This window comes from Bicyclus anynana, chromosome 2 (genome assembly GCF_947172395.1).
Source record: "Bicyclus anynana chromosome 2, ilBicAnyn1.1, whole genome shotgun sequence".
Lineage (NCBI taxonomy): Eukaryota > Metazoa > Arthropoda > Insecta > Lepidoptera > Nymphalidae > Bicyclus > Bicyclus anynana.
The window spans coordinates 12,688,101-12,713,058 of record NC_069084.1 but is presented as its reverse complement, the minus strand read 5'-3'; the positions used below and the strand labels follow the sequence as shown (position 1 = coordinate 12,713,058).

Sequence of the window (24,958 nt, the reverse complement as noted above, 5' to 3'; positions counted from 1 at the left end):
AATTTGCGTAAATACAATAAATATTTACTTATAGTTTGGCAAGTTCGTTCGTAACTCTCCCGATGCTCCGCACACCCGCGCAGTAGATACTTCCCTCCCGTCGCCCGCATATCTTGGGAGTGTCAACAACGAACTTGTCAAGTTAAAGATATCTACCGAATAGACTGCCAATTTTAAATGGCCTAGCTAATTTCACAAATTATCTGTAAAGTAGAAACATAAAAAGTACATGTAATTAATAAAATAATGATAAATGAAACGAGATCGTTTTATCTTTCAGCATCTTGAAAGCTGGTCATTCTGCCAAAATTTAAGCCCGCTAATTATTTCAAGACATGAAATTATTAGAAGCACTACCTAGCCACGATACATTCAATTATGCACCACGTAAAATTAAATTATACCATAGAAGCGACATCTAGTATACTTTAAATAAAATATAATTGCTGCCATCTTTTGGTGACTTTACCAACCAAATAAACAACATGCTTAATAACTCTACTGTGTGATAGATGGCGCTGATATTTGATATGCTCAGACAAATTTGTATATTATCGTAATTTAATATTTTTGAAAAACACAACTATTAATAATTTACAAAACATTTAGACCGTAAAAAAATATATATAACGTATATTCAAAACTTAAAAAAATAGTCATAGACAAATTACATAAAATAACTGACACGTGTCAATATTTGCAAAAATGTAGTCTGTATGCAAATGACATTTAGACGCGACGTGTTGACGTTTCGTTTTGTAAATTTCTGCAATTTTGCTTCGTGGTTTCACTTTTAAATACGTGTCAAGTTAGTTTGAGCGTGTTTGGCTTTTAAAGCCTTTAATTTTAAGATACCAGTAAGTATTAATTGATTAATAACCATATTTAGCACAGGGAATTTCATTTTAATTTTATTATAGTAATAATATGGTAGTGCTTTGATTACAAAAACAGTGTTTACCTTTTGACAAAAATGTAGAACGTTTTCCATAAAAATTTTACGTAAATAATAATTTACAGTAAAATACATGTTAATGCCGTGAAATAAACAATATTGTGTCAATAAGTGTACTGTACAAGAGGTATATGAGGGTGACTTTTAGTATCCTTTCCACCATTCCTCGTATTGTTTTCCAACAGCTGTTTCCAAACATATTTTGTTCTTTTTGTATAGGATAACTACAGCTTTGCGGTAAATAGTGCGCAATTGCAGAAAATATGTGAATTTGTCTATTCTAAAACCTCATATCTAAGGATATAAGTTTTGCAAGTTTGTTTGGCATGTTGTTTGTTGACTTCAAAAAATCCAGCTTTTTTAGATCACTCTTATTCTGTGTAGGTAATAAAAATTTTGTTTCATACATTGTAATGGTTGATTCAGTGGTTACAGTTGTGATAACCTAACTTCCCCAGTAAAGATTGTTCTGTTATATATAACAGAACAATTGGGAATTTGGTTTATTAAAAAATGAGATACAGGAGATTCCTAATCCTGAAAAGTAAAAATACTTTCTTTAAAAAAAAAAACAAAACTATTCCCATAATTTAACCCCTTAACTCTATATCTAGCTCACAAGTCCCATGCTTTGCTCAAGAGTTTTTCACTCTACCACACAATGGACCCAGCACCTATACTGTGAATCCATGAAATACTAAGATAAAAAATTTATTCTAATTCATTCCATGTTTTCAGTTGATCTATATCATACTATCAACTAGTATGATATAGATCAACTGATCTATATCATACCTTAACACAAAAATTTATTTATTAGAAAAAGTGAAATTAAGATTTTCATTTATATTTTCCAGGACAAATATAACTATTAATCAAACAAGATGGCCCCTAAACAGAGGATGCGTATTGCCAACGAGATTGCCAGCAAAAACATCACACAGAGGGGAAATGTACCCAAATCCACTAAGGTAATTATTAATCCACACTCAAATTATAGTTTTTAAAATATTTTAGAATTTAAACTATTGTGAGTGTTAAAATATTATCTAGAATATAATGGAATTAAAAAGATGTGATTTATCTTTTTTTTTTTCTGAAAATTGTGTGCCTTTGGTGTGTCATTTAACTTTTAAAAACAGTGTTAAGTTGAAATTTATAATGTTGTGCAAATATAACAAAGAGGAAGGCCATTTTGCAGGTCATGTTGATATTGGAGTATGTAGGCCCTCTAAGGCATCAAATAACACCAAATCCACATTGGGGAGGCCTTTAGCTGTAAATGGGATGGAATAAAGTATAACCAGGCTAATAATAAATAAATTAATTTTGTTCAACATTGTTTTGGTGACATATACATTATTGTAAATGTAAACCATTAAATTGAAAATTATGTATGCATTATATGTGTAGACTTATCAGGATATAATGTTATATGTTTGACTGTGGTCTATAGAAATATTGGCTTTTCAAGAAATTCAATAGTAGACTTGAGAAGTTGATTGTGTTACACTGGCTTGTCTCTTCATTGAAATTTAATTGAAATTGAAACCATGGTAATCAGTTAAATCTAGGCAATAGCATTGATATCTGATAGTTTTCACACAGTTTAACATTAGATCACCCCAAGACTGTGTCAACATATATATAACTTGCAATAGTTATAACCTCAATATCAATGTAAATTTTAACAGTATTCGATTAAGAATTTGAGAGCCATGATAGCCCAGTGGAAATAATCATTCCTTTGATTCAGAGGGCATAGGTTCATACAGTATGGCCTTGCACCTCCAACCTTTAACTATTTTGATTGTGCATGTAAAGAAATTAAATATCACATGACTCAAATTGTGAAAAAAAAATGTTCTGAGGAAACTGGCATGCCTAAGAATTTTCTTAATTCTATGTGTGTGAAGTCAATGGCTCAAATATTGGGCCATTGTGGTGGATTATTAGCCTAACTCCTCCCATTCTGAGAGGAGACTCATGCTCAACATTGAGCTGAATGTGGGTTGTTAATAATGAATTGGAATTTAGTATTTCAGAAATTGTTATTTATTTCAAATTTATAATTGATCTATCTATTATAAAATGATAATTTATATTATTAAACACATTAAGTAGCATTACCTAAATCTATATCTAATCATTCTCATATCTTATAAGCAATTAGCATTTTAATTTTGGTTTCCTGTTAGCTCAAATGAGGGCCATTTAAAATTAATGAGAAATTTAGCAATGGGCTTCTTTGTTAACTATCCATATATTTAAAAAAAAATCAGATATCTTTCCAGTTACAGCCCCTCAATATTTTCGCAAAATAAGTAATATGTATGGGACAGGAACTTTTCGTTCATTGATTTGGTAAAAAATATTGTTGTCTTCAATATTATTAAGTGTCTTTTATATTCTAATAGAATTAATATACAATAGCAGACGCTGCGCGGTTTCACCCGCGTAGTTCCTGTGATTCAGGAATAAAATATAGCCTATAGCACTCAGGGATAGTGTAGCTTCCAAACAGTGAAAGATTTTTTCAAATCGGTTCAGTAGTTTCAGAGCCTATTCAGTGCAAACAAACAATCAAATCATCATCCTTCCTTCATCCTTTTTTTGAAAATATTTTTAGTCCAAACAGACCCCAAGGTATTATTATCCATGTGCAAGTAACTCATTTATGAGTGTTAACATAAAACACTGTATCTGAAGATACAGTGTCATGTCATGTGTCATGTCATGGCACAACTAATAACAGCTACTAAATTAATCTATACTTAATAAATCTGTAGAGAGGTCAATTCTGTACATGAAATATATTTCCAAAATAACTATCAGGGGGTGATTAGTGATCGATACTGATGCCAAAAATGCGATCAGTAATATTTTTGTCTGTCTATCTATCTGTCTGTATGTTTGTTATAGAAACAATTCTTCATTCTCCTGGGCAGGTTATAGTATACTTTTTATCATGCTACGATCGCTAGGAGCAGACTAGTGAAGCAAAATGTTGGGGAAACTGGAGAAGTTACTCCATTTTTACAGCAAACTACTGTATGGACTGAATTAAAAGGTCTAAGGGCGGATGAAATCGCGGGCATTCGCTAGTTAGAAAATAAAAAAATAATATGTCTCAATCTAATAAATAAATGTATTGTTGTCATTTCAGGAAAAGGATGACCAATATCCGGTGGCACCGTGGTTGATTGGTCTCTTCATCTTCGTAGTGTGTGGCTCGGCTGTATTCCAAATCATCCAATCTATTAGATTGGCATAAACTCCTCTGTGATCCCCGACTGATAACTTTAGAAACCAGTTGCAACCTGTGGCATAGGTCATCTTTGTCTCTAATTGCTGAAGCGAGGTGTAAATATACCTTTTGCTCTCTTATTATTGTGCAAAGTATGTTTAATTTATTTCTTTCAAAGTATTTTGTGTATGTACAATATTTCTAAAGATCTTCATAAACTTTGTTGTATAGTTTGAATTCATTTTGTGTTACTTGTGCCACATTGTCTTAAAAACACCTATGCCACCTTGTGTCTATTAAATATTTTGTGTTAATATATAAAATATTTCATACTTACAAGGTTCATCAGCATACATACTACATAGATCACATAGTTGCATAAAATTGGTATAGTGTAAGTGCTGTTTTAAATTATAATCTCAAAAAATACTTGTATATGTACTATATTCTTGTATATTGTAAATTAAAAATGTAGGCTAGGAATGCACTATTTTTTTTTGTTTGACTATTAAACATGTGCTTTTGCTATTAACTATTGAATGAGTGTTTAAAGAACTTTTCTTCAGTTTTAATGATTTTTTTTTTATTACTTATACTCTTTTTCGTTCATGTCTGCATGCTTATTATAACTTATCAGAACAGTTCTATGAATCGAAGTAAGTGGATTCCTAGCCCTAATAATGACGCAATATTTTACTATTGTAGAAATTTTGTGTAAGTACAGTCACTCGCAAAAAAAAGATTACACCATCTTGAAGTTTGTAAAAACTTATGCGAACATGATTGATATTTTGTAACTAAATCTTTGCAATAGTGAACAATTGTCGTACGATATTTCAAAAGCATTTCGATGTTTATGATATAATTGAATTTATTTTCCATTCCTTATTGTTGTATATGATAGACGCACAAGAAAATGACTTTGTGCGGCAAAGTTATAATGGTGGATGTATTTTAATTATTATTATTATAGTCCAATTTTAATTATTTAAATGTTTTATCCTCGCCACACATGAAATTATTTGTCGGTTCTATTTTTTATTTTAAATATAATTTATTTGATTAAATACAGTATATTTGTCGACTCTGAAATCTTTTATTTACCTATAAATGTATATAGAAAAAACTCTTTATTTGCGGGACGTTCTTTAAATGGGCCGCGAATACAGAAACCGTGAAATATTTATTTGCGTTTATAGTGGAGACGTTAATAAGCAGCAAAACAAAAAGAAAATTTTTAAAAATCGAATTATTGGTAATATTGATTAGTTGTGTTCCAAAAAACTCGAGTATTTTGACTCTTTTTTTTTTAAGACGTTTTGTTTTTAGGCCACTTGAAAGCTAAAAGACTAAATAGCTCTTTAGCCTCGGTTCTAATTCTAAAATAAAAGAGTCTTCGTTTTCAGAACTTCGAGCCCTAATAAGAATAGCTTTTTGAAAAGGCTCGCGTCTTTTCATAAAGGCTAAAAGCCGAAAGGGCTCTGAGCCGAGCCATAAAAAGTTTAGTTATTTTTTATTATGAAGAAATTTTGAACACAACTTTAGTATGGTTGAGAATATATGGTTAGCTCATTCTAAATCCAATATGGCGAACTAAGTTTTTTATGCACTCGTACAATATGGATATAAAATTAAAGGGCTTGCTAAAAATAACTCAAAAAAGAATGTGACGTCACTCTAAATGCAATATGTCGGTCTTCTACATTTTGTGGACCAAGATTTTATGCATGCACCTACACATTATTTTATCTCTGTGACTAAAATTCATCAATTTCAAAAGGTAGCATAAACTTGTATTCATATTAGAAAGGTTTAGAATAGTTAACTTGACAGGCTACTAAATGTATATAATATCAACTCTTTCTCTGATTTATTTTCGAAGATTTAATGTGTTTTCGAACATTATTAGATAGGTAGTAGGTAGGTACCTACCTACCTTAGACCATTAATATTTTTTATGCCATTTAACTACACAAACCGGCATTTTTAGGGAGTTCCATACACGACGAAAACGATTACAACAATGAAACATCGATTCTGTGGCAACAGTTTTTATAAACGCATTAGATCATAGATTTTTGATCTTTGCCAGAGGGGTAACGGTTAGCGAACCACGTCCAGTTATTAATGGTCTAAGGTACCTACTTATACAAACTTTCTTTTTCTGATTCAATTTAGGTATAAGACAGTTTTCAGCATCCTTTCCTCGCTAATAAATAAAAGAAAATTCATTTTATTATTCGTTTATTCGTATCTTGAAAGCATCTCTTTGAAACAATATTCATTTAAAATACATTTCGTTTTCGAGTGCATCAGACTTAAATCGTTTAAAAAATTATGATACAATATAGAACTATATAATACAAAAATTTACAGTAGCGTAATTGTCATGTGATATGTGATATAATAGAAATATAGCCGAATTGTTCTAAAAAAACATTAAGTACTTATTGATAGGTATTAAAATATTCTTGAAAATTAAAATATTTTAAAATGTCACAAATCGATTTATTTTGTGTGATAGGTCCCAAAAATTTGGATTTTACATTTAAATTTTAAAACGAAGGTCTATCATACTTGCTTAGTGTGCTATTCTGTAAGACGTTTTTGTAACTCGACAGTATAAGTTCTGAAATTCGTCTGTGTCTATCTCTCTCTCTATCTAACACCACAGACAGAGAGAGATAGCCGCAAGTATTCGAAACTCACACTGTACATTTAAAAAAACAACCGTTACAGAATAGCACTAGGACTTTAAATCTCGATCATAATATTTATAAAACTATACCGGATTATTTCGTATATAAAAGTATCAAGATGGCTATATTTCTATATAGTGTAAGCCTTAAATAGAATAAGATTATAATTAATTTGAGCACCTAAGAATATTAGCACCGATTTTGGCCATCTTTAGACAGGAGATCTTGCGTTTTTGAATGAAACATTGCATTTAACACTACCTAAACGTTGAGATTAAAAATTATAATGTAGGTGCCAAAGTAATATTACAAAAAGTCAGTAGATAGATGGATAAGTAGGTAGAGATCGACTAACAAAATTAACGTTCCTTTCATGTTTATGTCCTGACGCGAGGTAGGTGTATAGACGCAATACAAATTGTCACTACATTTACGGTCAGTAGCTATAACAAATACGGATCAGCTAATAATCACAATGAGAAAATGCAAGAAAGCATACATCAGCGTATCGAACTGTTAAATGATGTAAGGGAATGATATTCGTTATCGACTGGTCACGTGATCAAGTTATCAATCGGATCTGTCATTCACATACATTTGTTTAGTTTTCTAAGCGTTAGCGTTTATAATCACCGCAACACATTGCGGTGATTATCCGCAGATTCAGTTGCACCTATAAATTTGCGGACATAATTTTAATAAGCTTCTTGCATAAGAATATCTTCTGATAAAATATTGAGATGAGAGTAAGAATTCCTCTCACACATTTTGAAAATAAATAGATGGGCGTGCAATTTTAGATTAGACGATCTCTCACTATTAGATATAAAACCTGACATGATAAGTTATCTTTAAGCTGTATTAACTACAGTTATATACAGCCTAAATCAAAGCTTAATGTGTGCCTATGTTGTTATAGGTTCGTGAACTTAGCATTAATTAGGCACATTATTTAACACTGGTTATAAGTAGTAGGTTAGGTTAGGTTAATTTCACAAAATGGTAAGAATTATCTATTTTTTTTAAATAGGTTCAATTTGTTATAATTGTGTTCCATGCGGTATGTAGTTTCTTCAATTGTAAATTAAGGTAAAACTATAAAACTTTTTTAAGTAAGTAACAATTGTAACAAAAGTAAACTTGTGGAACCTTACCGTTATATTTGTTTGCTCATGTTGTTTGTTACTCATATAAGTAATAATGTTTGGTGAAAATTATTATTAACTAGTAGGTACTTATATTATGACACATGGTTAAGTAATTTAAGTACCTTAGAAATGAAGCGAAGTCCTATTAAAGCGACAAAGAGGCGATATTTTAAATACCGTTCAAAGAATGTGACTACTTGAACATTTTGTGACTCTTACACAGTTTGGAATAATATAATACAACTATACTATTTTAAAGTATCATAGATGGCCTCGTTGGGATATGTACCATTCAAATGGATACTATTACTAAAACTTAGGGAATTATCTTTACAAAGCTGAACCTCCGTCGTTTGTAAGCTTTGACTCTCAACTGGGTAATCGTCCATATTGCTAGTTATCTCTAATCTAATAGCGTGCAGTTTTGGTTCCGCACTCTTGTTTTTATCGCGTTCCCAAGAATCTATTGCTATAGAAACATCGTTCTTACTTCCAGTTTCGTCAAATTCACTGGAAGCAATACTTGAATTGTCCAATTCGAAGTCTGTCGTTTTTTCTATAACCACAACTTCTATGTGCCTAAACGCATTGTCTTGGTTGACACTCATCTGTCTTGCCCTCTCGTCGTTGCGATTACTAATTTCTTTTTTGACATTGCATATCACAGGGTCCGTTGCAAGCACGTCGACGTTGTAGTCATAATTTTCTTCTTCATTTGTTTTATTACCATTAGGACTACAAATTTCAGCATATATATTATCGGAACTAGAATCTGTGTCTATTTTTTCCTCTTCTAAATGTACAGCATCCGCAACTTGTCCATATGGCAAATCTTCAATAACCGGTAACTTTCGCTTTTGAATAGAAGATATAGATCGCCTTAGCTTCTTTTGTATTTGAGGCTCTTCTTCTGATATATCTACAGGAACTGACTCTTCTATTTCAGATTTGGGCGTAGGTGCCCTTGGTTTATCAATTTTTTTTCTAAAATTAAGAAGTTTTTCACTTTCGTTTGAATGTTCAGTTTTGGTAGGCATGCTGTTGCTGTTATTTGTTTCTTTTTTGTCGCTCGACTTTTTAGGGTGGAGTAAATTTGAAGTGGATTTGCTTAATACTCTTTTAGTTTTAACGTGAAATTCGGAACATAATTTTTCAGTAATAAACGAGTGCTGCTTATAATTTATTTCGAAGTCATTATCATTATAAAGTGAACCAGCACCAAACATATTGATATCTTCGCAGCTTTGTATTTGATTATATGACTCAGATTTAACCATAGCTTTTTCTGGGATCAAATCTGGCTGTATCCTTTGTCGCCTTTCAAGATTTGTAGAGGATTTTGTTGCTGACGATTTCTTTAGCATATTTTCATCTAATGATTTCAATTTTCTGCCAGAACTCGAATCACTTTCCATAGAACCGCAATAATTTATTTGATCCACACTAAGGTTCTTACGGCCATGCTTCATATTGATACCACTGTCTTCTTCTTCCGTGCAGGAGCCATCTGGCATACCAGTCTGAACTGAGACTGATTTTGTCAGTACTGGTTTTTTATGACTGGAACTACATTGACTTGTCCCCATTTCAGACGAAGATGTTGTAAGACTTTTATATGAATGACTCTTTTCAGCTGTACCGTCATTTTTTCTAAAAGCTCCAAAGCGATCTTCGATAAGTTTAGCCATATCTTGGTATCGTTCAATGGAACTATGTTTTTCACCCAATGGATCAAACGGATCTTTAATATCTCTATATTTTTCACCGTTTTCTATTGCTGTTATTTTATCGTTCAACTTCTCCGTGCTCTTCAATAGTTTGAAATTTTTAAACCAATTACCTTTCTTTTTTTCTGCGTCCTCTCTAAATACATGCATTTTGTCGCTATTAAATTGTTCTGTTTCGTCTTTCTCCTCGCTCTTATCATCCTTTCCTTCGTCATCACTATAAACATCGTAGTTCATGTGCTCGAGTTCGTTTTTACTTAAAAATATTATAGAACCTTCAGTTTCATCTGGTATATCTTTTAATACTTTATCACTTTTGCCAAATAGCCTCGTTGGATCTAACTTTAAGCCTTGGAGGGTGAATTTCTTTTCTTTTTCAAACTTTACTGGTTCGTGGTCTTCTTTGATAAGATCCTCTGCTGTTTTTGCTTTGCTTACGACAGTCGAGTTTGCGTACGAGATCTGCCTGATCCAGTTGTCAACGTTCAGTTGACAGAAAGTTAGTGCTTTCTGGAGACGAGCGGAGAGGAACATCCTCTTTTCATTTTCGAATCCGAGCTGTGTTCTTCGTATCTTGATGTTGCTGTTTAGCGGCAGGAGTTGCAGCGTCTCCTTGGCGTGATACCGCGGGTCCACTTGCTTGCTCGGACTGGACGGCAAGGAGTTATATTCAGGTAGAGTGCACATTACCAACACCGGTTCTGTGCTCGCCGCTCTCAGTAGTAGATCGTCTGAAAATAAAATATGCAAATTGAATCGTTTATTTCTACGCATAAGTAAGCACAAAAACTGTCTCTATATTAAAATGTTTATCATATAAAGGGATTATGATGCTGTAAGTATGATTTATCGGTGTGTACAGCCATGACAAAAGACTAAATTTAATAAAACAAGTTGAACTGGTCAGCGAACCTAGCAATGCCAGTTTATTTATAGGATGATCTCTCAACGCGGTGCCAGCAATAGCGATTATTATCGGTATTTTATCGACCATATCGGTAAATTACGTGCTGCAATTATGATATCAGCGAAGGATTTTGTAACTTCGCAGTGAAAAATTATTAAGATTGCACTTGAAAGGCTATTATAGTTAAGTATTCGATCTAAAACAATAAGTACAAAAAAGGAGATAGCGATTATGAGAGTCGTTTCAAACCAAGCGAAGCGCATTTCGAGTGTATTTTATAGCCAGCCATTATATCAGATTAAAACTCAATTTGTATAATACTAATATTGTACAATGTTGTGCGTGATACGTAATCCTAGATAAATGTAAGTTCTGCGACTTGATCAAGACCTCCCAATATAATACATACGAGAATATTGGCTAGAACTTTCTAATACTCATATTTAAGGTAGGTATGTTGGTAATATAATAAATGTAGGTACCTATTATTTTATTAATTCTTAACTTTATGCATAGGCATCATCCGATCCTCACATCATGACTATGGGACCACATGGGATATGGGGAGTAGGTATACCCATTTGAACAAATCGATTCAGGCGTTTCAAGTCTTCGGTGTACATAACAATCATATCAATCAACTTGAAAACCTCTTCCTTTTGGAAGTCAGTTAAAAAATAATATTATGGTTATCTATTAAGTATTATGAATTATTAAAACCTTTACCTCCAACATCATGCGCCATCTCAATGGGTACAGTGCCAGCTAACAGCCTGACTCTTGTCGGAAGCCTCCACAGGCTCAGTAGGTGGGGTAGACGGTGAGCTCTCTGCGCTATCTCTGGAGGCACGGGAACAGCGGAGGGAGTCTCTTCCCACTCCGTAGGCGACAGCTCTTCAGGACAAACCTCGTACATCTCGCCCTTGGTGTTGATGGGCACGAAGAGCTCCTGTAAATTATAAACGCCTGGTAAGTCATTTATATTTTATACCGTTGAATAATACACAATAAAAATAATTTGTTAAAAAATCCCCTGAATCCTTATAGGAATCCCGTTACTCCAGGATTACCTAGTCCAAAATAACAATTATGTGTGTGTTTTTATTTGTTGTTATTAATAATCTAACCTACTGACCTAAGTAATTACATGATTTTTACTTAGCCAGATACTGACCTAATATCCGTCCAGAAAACTAATTGGAAATTGGATAGGTATTAATACATGATTATTAGAAAAGATTTGTATTTGTTTGTTTTGAGTTTATTTCGTTAATTTAAAATGGACGAAATTTCCAATAAGATAGGTAGGTATTTTAGGCATGGAAAAACCCTAAACAGCGTAACTGCGTGGAGTCACAATCGGTGGCTAACCTTACATTTAGGGCCTCTAGCCAAGTTACATCTCTCTATTCTATCATCATTCAATTTCTACATTCGCTAACGCTATCTAAAAAATTTTTGGAATGACATGTCATCGATACGTCATGTGATCATACTAGTAACCGAATATAAATAATCTTTCCCATATATTTATGTATTGCTTTTAAGCGTTTAGAGTTTTGATTTTTGTAAAAATTTCAGAAGGCATAGTAGGTTGGTACACATCCAAAAATATTTTTAAAGACAACATACCGTTGTTTTATACAGTATAGCAGGTAACTCCTATTTATTAATGTGTTCTTTTAGTAAGGTGTCGCGAATGCAGCCATGTGATATATTTAACCATTAGCAGTAACTTCTATCAGTCTGTAATCAGCTCATGACACGTTTCGCTGCAAGCTATTCTAAAAGGACAGAACGGATTAATCTTGCCCGTTATTTTACTTCAGGCAAATTATCTGTTTTGACGTTATAACATGTATAAATAGTCACGGTTTATAAATACGCGACTAAGCCCTCATTCGCACGAGAGTTTTTTTAATGAAGTTAAATGAAGGTCTATTTCCAACGTCCAAAATTGAAAATGCGTTACTGCTCGAAAAAAGCGTCGTGTTTTTAAAAAACGTTGTTGTCGTTGTTGTTGTGAATATACCTACTTGGGAATGCACTTGGGAACTCCATTATAATTTATATTATACATTTTAACGATATTTAATAAGAATTACCTACACTGAATATAACTTAAAATATACCTTCATGAAATATCATCCCATATATTTAACCCTATAGAGGTGGATTCACGGAATATGTTAAATGTTTTTTTCATTTTACATATTTATAAAACGTGTTGTTAGATGTAACCTATCAAAGCGTATTAAAAAATCGATCATACAAAGAGGCGTCGAAACAACACTTGCACACGTCTAGCTCAACAAGTTTGATATTAACCTAAATAAAGTTTCATACAATGGTGTAACTGCTTATCTGATGCGAATACAAGTTCATTACTTCATCGATCTTATGAAGCTGATAGGGTTGTCGCTCGTTTTTTTTTACTTTTTTAGGTTCTTACTTATCCAACCTTGGTCGAAATTGCGCGAATTTAACATGATTACCATTAATAAAAAGATAGAAGAATTATAGAACAGAAGATTTTTTGCGTGAGTTCAATATTAGATTAGTTAGTTAAAATGAAAAATAATAAGCGCTTTATTGTCGAAAATTAACACTCTTCATAAAACGTAGGAACTAACCATTCAGATGGGTTGGTTTATTGTGGAGAATAGCAATATTTTCGTTTTCTTTTTGTTATTATCTAATTTACTTAGTATATTAAGATAAGTATATAGTCTTGCCTAACATTCCAACTTCAAATATCAAGAACAATGGCAGTTGTCTATTTTTTACTTCTACTGAGTACCTTTATTTAGGTAACTATGTAGGAGTAGAGGTTTCTAGATTTATGTGGAAGATAAATAAAATAGTCCATATCCTAATCACACAAGTACCTACAAAACTAGAAGAAGATAAATGGGTAATAAATAATATATCGATTATCGTAATACAGTAATAAATAAAATATCGTGACAACCCTAACTCAGCAGCCATGTAACAAAAAAGGTTAGAAAAAGCTTGTATGCAAAACAGTTTAAGTTCAACTTCAAGCATATTTATCACCTGGATTGTCACTTGAATGTTATGACTGCTCGCTAATGAGACGTGCGTCGCCTTTTACTGTCACATTCGGTTCATAGATTGCTGTTTACGCCTATTTAGCATCAATAATTATTAATTTAATATATTTAAGTAAAAAGGCGGCCAAGCCAAAGTAGCGTGGTGGGTCTAAGCTCCATATCTTATACGAATGAACGCCTGGCTCTGTCATGCGTCGATTACAAAGGAATAATAATATTTTAAAAAGCTTTTATATAAATATACAAGGTATTTGTACAAAGACAGACACAACATTTGATATAGAACATCTAACAAGTTTTATTTAAAGGAAGTTCGTTAAAATAGGATTAAGATATTATTATAATTATGCATTGTTTCCTATACTGGTAGAATTATGGGTAGAATAATATTTGATACCGGTGGTAGAATCTTTACAAATTGTCAACTGACGTACCTATCAAAAGTGCTTGTAAACTGAGCCTACTTAAAATAAATGAACTACAATATAATATGTAAAACAGAATAGGAGTACTGTATGTATTTATTTTTAGTAATACACAAAGATTTTAATTTTTTTATTAATAGGTTGAAAACAAACATTGAACAGATTTGTTGAAAGTAAAGTAAAATTAAAAATAAATTCCTAATCTTATCCTTATAAACTAACTGACATAATACATGACACGTTGTTGACAGACATTTCGTCAACTTATGTTATTAAGTTAGTTTTTAAATAAATTGAGTTATCTAAATAAATATAAGTAATTGAGTTTTGAAGAAAAGTATCATATAGTAACGTTGATAGAATAATAAAATATGGAACCAACCGATTATTGTTTCAAGCCTTACAACTGGCTTAGAGAAGCTGCGGTTTTCAACAAAAACGAGGCACAGATACCATATGAATGGCTTGAGGCAAATGCAGATATCATTGCCCTACTTTTCACAGCCAGCGGGGTCGACAAAGATGGAATCATAGAAAAATTCTTTGAAATTTATGAAAACGCCAAATTTGTCAACGTTCCAATCGAAGTAATTAATGTACCATTGGACGACAATGCAGAGGAGATGCTAAAGGCTTACGAAAACCAACCGAATTGGTTCACTCTTAAATTTGCATGTCCTTTAATATCCACACTTAAATACATGTACGGTATAACATGCATACCCCATCTACTAGTGATGAGAGACGATGGAACAGTAGTTTCCAGCCATGCTATATCAGATTTAGAGGAGTATGGTAAGAATGCTATTATAACGTGGCTATCAAAAACAGCATCAACTAAAAAACATAGGAAGTTCAGTAAGGAATTGCCAATGTATGGAGAAAAATGGCATTATTTAAATGCAGACCCAAATAAAAGCGCTAAAGCAGTTTATCTAAGAAGATTCTCTAACTATGCAAGGGATGACGATATTACGGTAACAGCACCGTCTAATATATCTAGTTCAGTCAACTAGACATCTATTTTATTAAATTTAGAGATAGAGATGTTTGGATATAGAAAGAAACAGTCATTACTTTGGATTTGTTCTCGTTCGGATTTTTCTATTTTTTGTCAAATAAAGCGGAATCTCTAAAACATGTAAGTCTTATTACCATTAATGGTGATATTATTATCACATATGGTGTTCGACCACATAAGGTATTCGATAATCTACGAAATATTATTATAAAAAAGACTATAATAATTAGAGGAACAGTTCTTGATTTGGTATCGAGTATTTTTACCCAAACGCCTGACGAATCTGTAAGACCCGGCAACCCTAATTGGAGTAAACGATTTCATTTTAATCGAAGATGGTGTATATGGAATATATGTACAATACATTTGAGAAATAATGGGTCCTAACAAGTATAATAGTTCACACACATAACGGAATTGTAATAAACTGACACGGCACCCTGTGAATATCAGCCATCCTAATATGGTTCAAAGTTGACCGAAACAATGGCAGAGGCCATTATAGTTGTTTTCGGCTCCGAAAATGATGTTAACACTCCTATTTCCAAGAATAAGGACGAATATATAATAAAATTTATTAGTTGTAACTGCAAATAAATGTCGGTCACAAACGAGTTCAGAACATTTTCTTTGAAAATCCTGTAACAGAACTTGACTCTTGCGTTTACAGAATAAGGTCTGATATTCAATAAATTTGTATTCGGTGTAGGTGCAAGTATATATTGGTACGTATGTTCGTGCGATGCTTATAAAATATCGAATGCCCCAACTGTACCAGACTGACCGTGGTCGAAACGTGACCATAAAAACTGTCACTGAATATAAATGTCCCATCTATTGTTTAACTATTTTGAACTCAACCATTTCTGCTAATTAGATTGTAAATCGTACTTTCTTTTGTAGTCAGGTGGCATTGTTTATGACCCTAGCGAGTACGTTTCTTCTTATTTTAAATGAGCACGCAATTCTTAATACTAATATAATATCATTGGTCACGATTCACGACTGTAAACCTTAGCGTTACATTAAACATATTTAGATAGTCTCTTCCTAGAACTGTTTAAAACTGAAATTGATCACTGTTATGATGGCTACACTCTTGAAGTTGCCAAAGAATTTACTAGATAACAGCAAAATCCATATTTCCATTCTAATATTATAAATGCGCAATTGTCTGTTAGGCACCTTTTCACGGCTAAACCAATAAAGCGATCCAGATGAAATTTGATACAGAGATAAATTGGACCTTGTAATGGAGCATAGGCTATTTTTTATGCCGGAAACAGTCCATCGTTTTCGCGGGGTTTTTCAAGAGAATTTTACACGAACGAAGTAGTCATCAATAAATGAAATAAGTAGTAGATAAGAAGGAGCACAGAATCCATTAATTCAGAAGACGTCACTAAGAAATTGGTGTTACCTAGTCTCGCCTAATAAAACAAATCATGCTAGCTGTCCATGTCATTAGATATACGAGTAATACATATAACTGTTCTTTATATTGTTGCTTTTATTTATAATAATATTAAAAATAGCGAAGCATGTCAGTTGTAATGAACTATGCTTTTTTGTGTCTACTCTATAATTAAAGGGGCATGATGGGATGCAATTACGTTGTGTGCGAACATTAAGTAATTTGTTACTGTAATGTCTTTATAATTTACTTTACAATGTTGCAACGTACTAATAAAATATTATAAAATGTATCATCTAAATCAAACTGGCACTTCTCTATCTCTTTAATATTGTACGCTTATTCGTTAATTCCACTCTTTAATGATAATTATATGCCATTAGAGTAATCTTTTTCTGCGGAATAAAAACACTGTTCTGAATAAATATTGCGTTTGAGTATTATTACATACATCTATTATGTGCCAAATTTCCATCATATCTTCGTCCGTGATTAAGTGTACTAACAGCCACTTAACAAAATTTAATTTTCTAAACATTGTTGTAAATTGTGAACTCAAGTTAAATGTTTTTTAACCTAACCAGTATAAAAAATATTATCTTGTGTTTTATTAAATTTCGAACACAATAGTCCGGACTTTACACGATTCTTGGAACTCCTCCATTATATTTTGTGGGATGGACCGATCCTTTGACCCTAACCAGCGAAAATTTACCTAAATGACCTTTCAAGGGCGGATAAAATTACTTTGAAATTTCAAAGGCATCTTATTGGGATCTTGATTTTGAAAAATCACAACACACAACTGGTCTGCTGCTGTGTTATTATTTAGCTAGACATTTCAATTTAATATAGTTATGCCGACTCTTAGCAGGATTCTGGACTACTCAGAATTATTGTCCATAAAATCTTAGCCCTCATTCACACGAGTTATTTTAATGGACGTTCAGATACAAAAAATGCATTCCCTAGTATATATTCACATGACAGCATTTTTAAAACACGACGCTTTTTGGGCAGTGTTGTATTTTCAAATTTGGCCGTTGGAAATAGACCTTCATTTAACTTCATTAATTTAAACGCTTTTTTAACGTCCGCTAAAAACTCTCGTGCGAATTGAAGGCCTTATTTTTTTTGGATTATAGTTCAATATACATATTTATCTATGATTATGAGCTGTGATTATGTCTAGCCGTAATAGCCTAGTGGATGTGATTTCTGCCTTTGTCACGAAGGGCGTAGGTTCGAATCAGGTCCGCAGCGTGCACCTCCAGCGTGCAATTTAAGAAACTAAACATCATGTGTCTCAAACGGTGAAGGAACATCGTGAGGAAACCTGCATGCCTGAGAATTTTCTTAATTATCTATGTGTATGTAACCTGCCAATCCGCATTGGGCCAGCGTGGTGGACTATTAGCCTAATCTCCTCTCATTTTGAGAGGAGATTCATGCTCAACAGTGAGCCGAATATTGGTATTGATCTATCACAATGGTAGACGGTAAGAAAGAATGGAAAATTTGGATAAAATAAAATGGAACTTTCAAAATACAAATCACGTTAAATGTATTTAGGTAGGTAATAGGTAGTAATACCAACGAACAAGATAGAGTACAAGAAAGAGTTAATTCAACACGAGTCACTTACACCCCATTACCATTTCTTACCATTCGTCTTGGAGTCGTGCGCTTTGGGAATAGCTCGCGGCTATCGGATAAGCTCTTACATAATTAAGCTCATTATGCCGTAAACAAAACGGAGTGCATCATTTTTCGCATGCGTTCTTAATAGGGCTGGATGAAATATTTAGCAGTTAGACTGTTTGTACACTTTAGAGGGTTTTAGAGCAAATTCCAAGTCGCTAAACACAGTAATTAAGAGCCAATACACAAAAATGCAAAGAAATTGTAAACAGTAATGCATTTTTGTTATTTTTGTAATTAAACTTAAAGTTTAATTTTTTGTAATTTTTGTAATAACAACAGTATTAAACCTGAGATCGCATTTGCCTTTCTACTAAATTAGATTGTTTCTCAACAAGGGATATTGTCAAAAATATTTTTATAATTTGTATAATAAATAGTTTTATTATATAATGAAAAATTCATCAACATTTTCTCAAAGCCCTTAAGCTCCTAAATGTCCACATATTTTCTGTTGCACAAGAAAAAAAAAATAAAAATCGTGACAGCCCTATTCCGTCGTCCTAGCAACACGGTTCACCGAGGACACTGCCCTCATATTGCAGAAATGTACAAAAGGACTCTCGATGCGTTTGCTGTACTCTCTATTACAACGCAATAAAGTTGACTTTTCTATTTCCGATTGTGAGAATAGCTTTGCATTGCAATAGAATTCTTAACTTAATTTTGCGTTCTGTTTGAACGTTATCCTGTTGAAATACGGTTTGTTTTCGTTTGTTTGAATTGTTTGTTTTATTTTGCTAGATCTTTACTGTCGAGATCCTGCTGTGCGTTACTATGGGTTGTCGAAGCAAAATAGACAAAGAGTACTTAATGTTCTTTCGAGTGTAAGGACGTACTTCTTTTTAATTTCATTGCAAATGGCGGCCGGTGCGGGGAATTGCGATTTTATATAATGAAGCCTTTACTTTAAACATCTTAGAATACAATAAAGTACGAAGACGTTTTCTATGGCGATTTAAATTGGAAAATACTTGAGACTCTACCACGGAACTTTTGTTATATTAATCATAATGCATAATCTTATCTTTATCTTTAATATATATAATTGCTGTTCGTTAAGACGTCTAACTTTAACTTGAAAACGGAAAAAAATGTTTTTTTTTGTTTTATTAATTAATACAAAGATAGTTTAGAAAAAAAGTTAAAATTGCGTGCTTTCGGTGATTAGCGGGTCAACTAGTTGTGTACTTATATATTTTCATCAAGAGGTCTACATAATATATTTTGTAGAATTATTATCAGTTACCTTTTACATAATAAACAAGACAGACACATGTAATCCTAATTATCTCATTGGTCATTGTTGTTGACTTTTTGTTTAAAATACTTTGTGTTGTAAAAGTAAGAAAAAATCTTGTTTACTATCGACAACCAACCGCTTTAAAATCGAGAACTGTTGTTAGTGGCGCATCGATTTTTTCGCTTTGCATTGTTCGATGCTCTCGTGATGGAGTTGATTAATCGATATTAGTTCAGTAATAAAATTCAGCTCGCGTGTTTCGAACCCCGTGTTTATACTTAATAGAAACACAAAGTTAGATAGGATACTCGTACGTCTCCATTATACTGATGCCGATGGTGCTAGATTTTATTTTTGGGAAGTAAACAGTTTGCCAATAAAATAATTGAAGTATGTACCTACTTGAATATTTGTAGCATGGCTGTCTGTGTCTAAAAGTACTTTATAGGTAATATTGTGGTCACATTCACATATGGGTACATTATAGATGTCTCTCGACATATTAATAACTCGGAGCTACTATCCTTACACCACAGAATTTTCTTAATTATCTGCGTGTGTAAAGTCTGCCAATCCAAAAAAAAATGAGCCAGCGTGGTGGACTATTGTTTATTGGCCTAACCCCTCTCATTCTGAGAGGAGACTCGAGCTTAGCAGTGAGCCGAATATGGGTTGATAATGACTGTCCTTATAGCTATAATAATAAATTTCCACAAAAGCGTTCTTTTAATGGGATAAAACAAACTAAAAAAATCCTACATAAGTGTAAGTACATAAACCTATACATTTAACATAGTCAAAAAGAAAAATATATGTTTTTGTATATTAGTAAATTTTTCATATAAAAAAAAAACTAGTCTTAGTTTTTTTCCAACCTACTTGATGTGATTATTTTTTTGCAATAAGGAGCGAAATTCAAAAAGCTATAATAAATGTCGCTATAAATGGCTAATGATTGATAAATCGCTGATGATAGATATTTTAAAAAGAATTGATGTTCAAAATAATTTCAGAGACATTATATACCTACCTATTTTTTTATTAATTCTCATTTCTTTCTCGCTAAAGTATAGTAAATGAACCACTACAATAATAGTGGCCACTGGCGAGTTAAATTTAACTTTAAATTCCGGATTCACTATAAGCAATTGCTTATAGTGAATCCGGACTTGTAAAACTCAGTTTCATCTTGCCAGTCACAAAAGTTTTAATACAAACACAGAATAACCCAAAGTTACTTCCGCCAGAAAGTAGGTACATCCAAAGACCGTGTTGTAGTAACAACATTCGTAGAAAACCGCACGTAGGGGGCAATTGCCCCGGTCGTGCCACTCCCCGGGCCCTTACGAAGAAGAACAGAAGAAGTAGAGAGAGCTAGTTCATTTACATTTACAATTTCGTGCAGTGTGCGACGGGTGGGTTAGGCTTCTCTTCTTTCTTCTTCTTTTCCTGGGCCTTTTCTGCACTTGGCCACTAAGGTTTGGCCGTTGTACGTAGGTCCCTTTGGTGCTGGTCCCCGCTGGAGTCACTCCAGCCAACCGAGCTCGCTCCAGAAGCTTAGCAGGCCGCCCAGGTCGCCGAACGCCTCATGGAGTGTTGCTGGGGATCCAATGTGTGCTGCGCGATGTTCCGATACACCTCTGCATCTAAGCATAACATGTATCGGGGTTTCCTCTTCCTCCATGCATGCTCTGCAAAGAGGGCTGTCGGTTATACCTAGAACCGGGTGGGTTAGGCTTACAAATGTGTACTCACATTGCCCTGCGGGTCGAGGAGCTGTGCGTACTTGGGCGCCTTCGCCTTGCTGCCGTCCGCGAACACGCCCGCCAGCCGCAGCGGTGTACCCGGCCGAGTACAGGCACGCTCGTACTGCGCGCCCACCCGTCCGCTATCTGGAACAACAACAACATCATTTAAATCTCTCAAAATTCTTATCATTTTGACGGCCTCCGTAGCGCAGTGGTATGCGTGGTGGATTTATAAATCGGAGGTCCTGAGTTCGATCCCAGACTGGACCGATTGAGATTTTATTTGATTGGTACAGGTCTGGCTGGTTTCAGCCGTGGTTAGTTTACCTACCGGCAAAGAGTTACCGCCAAGCGATTTAACATTCCGGTGCGATGTCGTGTAGAAACCGTAAAATAGTGAATAGGCCAGCTAAACTAACTGACTTAATTGGGCAAAATCAATTACATTTTTACAATAGATATTTATGAAATTCAAACTAGCAAAGCTGACTAATTGTATCTAGTCTATTAAAACTTAGTAAGTACTATGTATACTCTTATAGTAGACAGTTTTGAAAATTAGCAAAGGACGTAAAATACAGAATAGGATCTTTAGCATCCAATTTTGTATTTTACTCTAAGCACATTATCATACCTTATCTAAATAACTCAAAGTTTACAAGCTTGCGCATAGTTTGTATTTCATAAGTTTTACGATTATTTCAGTATCGTAAAATCCGTTCGTAAAATTTAACTCTGTCCTGTAACTTTTATTTAATATTGTTTCCTTTTAACTAAACACCATATTAAATTACCAAGTATGATTTAACATACGTTTTTAAGGTTATGTAACTTATATAAATATCTGCTAATTATTTACTATTATAGGTATAGATTATCATAAACTATTGGACTCCTGCGATTCCGCGTGAGTTGTTTTTCGGAAATCCCGCATTAACCAAACATTTTCCTCCTCTAAGCGTCTCCTCTACGAATGAAATTGGTTAGGAGAGGGAGTGGACTATGGTCCACCAACCACCACGCTGGCCCTGGCTGATTGGCAGATTTCACACACGAAGAGAATTAAGAACATTTTTAGGTATGCAGATGTTTTTCCTTTACCGTCTAAAACACGTGATATTATGTCTTACACGCACCTATCTGAAAAGTTGGAGATACATGCCCCGGGCCGGATTCAAATCTTTGAATAGAAGGCAGACGTCATATCCACTGGGCTATCACGACTCTTTACTATAAATATGCAACAACAATATTACCAGAAGTAGGCCTCGCTCGGTAGGCGGAGATAGCACGCGGGGACACAAGGGCGAAGGCTCTACTCCGCAGCAGCGCCGCGATGGAGCCCCGGGGCGCCGCCAGCGCGCCACCACGGCATCCGCACGCCGAAAACCAACCTATAAAATAAAATAGAAAAAATCAAGCTTTGAAAAATTTACAGTTAACGGGATGAATTGAAATCCGACTTCTTATCAATTACTAAAATACCAAAATCTATAGACCTTCTAGTACCTAAGCATCAACCATACAACAGTGGTTCAAATACTAAGAACCAAGCAATCAAGTATCAGTAAATGCTGACATTAACATTTGTCGACACAAATAAACTATAATTAGGTACCCACAAAATTTAGTTTTACGAAGCCGAACATTCTTCAAATATTGCAAATAACTTAAATCTCGACTTTAAATCGTTGAAAGGAATTTCATCTCTGTTCAATTCAAAGAGTTACTACTCCTATCCTATTCTATTCCCACCCTACACGTAACCTACCCCTACCTAAGCTACTCCTAACAAACCCTACCGTACACCTCTCTCTCTTTTTCAAATCTGTTCAGTAGTGTCGGAGTCTATTCCGTACATACAAACGAATAAACAATCAAATCTTTCCTCTTTATAAACAAAACCTTATCTTGTCTATATTTATATTAGTTTGTTTTGAAGTCAATCATTCTTCAAATCTTGCACCTATTTCTACACAGGTTATTTTTAAGGTTACTGTGTCTCCATATGAAACTTGTTATACTGTCGAGGTATAGATCACGATTGTAAATAAAAACCCTATTCAATCTGATTGACTAGCAACAAATTGCAGAACTCATCGATCATTTCGACTTAGATCAATGGCCAGCTAACAATTTGATCTCTGCTTATGCTGTTCTCTTTAATAAAAGCATGATATATTATTATGCAAATTAGTTTTGCAATAATAATCTTCGAAATTATTCGAAGATAATTTTGAAAATTTGTTAAAATAATAAAGAACTAATTATGGCCCAGTTTTACACGGGATAACTTACGCATTTTACCTACTAGTAATCCTTGATTTGGTTCTTACGTAAGAACTTATGTAAGAACTAATCTATACCACAGTAGATATAACAAGTCTATACTAATATTATAAAGCTGAAGAGTTTGTTTGTTTGTTTGATTGAACGCGCTAATCTCAGGAACTACTGGTCCGATTTGATCCGATTCTTTCACTGTTAGATAGCCCATTTATCGAGGAAGGCTATAGGCTATATATTATCCCCATATTCCTACGGGAACGGGAACCACGCGGGTGAAACCGCGCGGCGTCAGCTAGTATTTTATAAAGTAGCAATTGAAAAAAAAATATATATTTTACGCGTAAATTAATGATTGACTGAAAAATTTAGCAAAACTCTAAGCTAACTAATTATTTTATTTGTTGATATAGAAAACAGAACTGTGCCTACATTAGGTACTTCTATATCACAAAGGAATGCCGAGTGTAAAAAAGGGAACAAAAATCATACAGTTCTAAATGAGGCAATGCCTCACTGGAGGCTGTGCCAACAATACAAGTAGCTAACAGACACCTGATATGTATTTATTATGCTAACGATTCAAAACGAAGGTTATAGGAGGAGAAAAGTAATATATTTACAAACTAGCAGATGTCGCGCGGTTTCAACCACGTAGTTCCCGTTTCCTGAGAAATACGGGGATATAATATAGATTATAGCACTCGGGGATAGTGTAGCTTCCCAACAGTGAAAGAATTTCTCAAATCGGTTCAGTAGTTTCGGAGCCTATTCAATGCAAACAAACAAACATTCAATCAAATCTTTTCTCTTTATAATATTTGTAATTAAAGTTATATTATAATGGCGTATTGAAGTTAGATTCATAATATTGTAGATTACGATAAGCTTGTTGTTTTGAGACCTAGACTAGATAATCCTCTGTGCTATGGAGACCACATTAAGCTATCAAGGCTAATCGGTATATTATAAATTATCACTAACTCTTGACACTAAATCCGCTAATTTGCAACTAAAGAGTATGGCGACTCTAAGCTCTAATTGGAGAGAACTTGACCTGTTGCCGGTCATATTTAATATTTAGTACTGAAATAATTACTCAATATTATGAACAAACAGGCTCAACAAAGCTGATGGTGTGTTGGTCGCGATGTGCATGACATCATGCCGATCGCGACCAATACACGAACAGGCATGTGAGATTACTTGATCGTCAGTGGCTGACATAACCCTCACGATATGATGTGATGATTATGTATACCCTACCAATCATTACGACCAACGCTCTAATGACTTCAATATAAATTAACAAATATCAACATATAATAGGCTATTTATTTTCAAAGCGCGACTCAAATACCAC

General features: G+C 33.7%; 3 protein-coding genes across 4 annotated transcripts in view; 2 read left to right on the top strand and 1 right to left on the bottom strand.

Annotated features, from left to right (window-relative positions):
• The first annotated feature begins 700 nt into the window (after positions 1–700).
• Positions 701–5,286, top strand: LOC112045290 (stress-associated endoplasmic reticulum protein 2). Of its 2 annotated transcripts, none has more exons than XM_024081411.2 (3): positions 701–857; positions 1,813–1,926; positions 4,122–5,286. In XM_024081411.2, the coding sequence occupies exons 2-3, from the start codon at positions 1,840–1,842 to the stop codon at positions 4,227–4,229; spliced, it is 195 nt and encodes a 64-aa protein (XP_023937179.1). In that variant the 5' UTR covers positions 701–857; positions 1,813–1,839; the 3' UTR covers positions 4,230–5,286. The 2 variants fall into 2 exon arrangements, with proteins under 2 accessions (XP_023937179.1, XP_052745166.1); XM_052889206.1 differs by lacking the exon at positions 701–857 and adding an exon at positions 937–1,082.
• LOC112045293 (uncharacterized) overlaps positions 4,801–24,958 on the bottom strand; it is a 125,446-nt gene continuing 105,288 nt past the window's right edge. Inside the window, exons 3-6 of the mRNA XM_024081415.2 lie at positions 22,566–22,703; positions 21,317–21,453; positions 11,410–11,632; positions 4,801–10,507 (exon numbers count right to left, since the gene is read on the bottom strand). Of these exons, the coding sequence (XP_023937183.1) occupies positions 8,298–10,507; positions 11,410–11,632; positions 21,317–21,453; positions 22,566–22,703 (2,708 nt within the window). The 3' untranslated portion in view covers positions 4,801–8,297. The remainder of the gene's footprint in view (positions 10,508–11,409; positions 11,633–21,316; positions 21,454–22,565; positions 22,704–24,958) is intronic.
• LOC112045295 (uncharacterized) lies at positions 14,258–15,339 on the top strand. Its single transcript, XM_024081417.2, has one exon. The coding sequence runs from the start codon at positions 14,554–14,556 to the stop codon at positions 15,196–15,198; it is 645 nt and encodes a 214-aa protein (XP_023937185.1). The 5' UTR covers positions 14,258–14,553; the 3' UTR covers positions 15,199–15,339.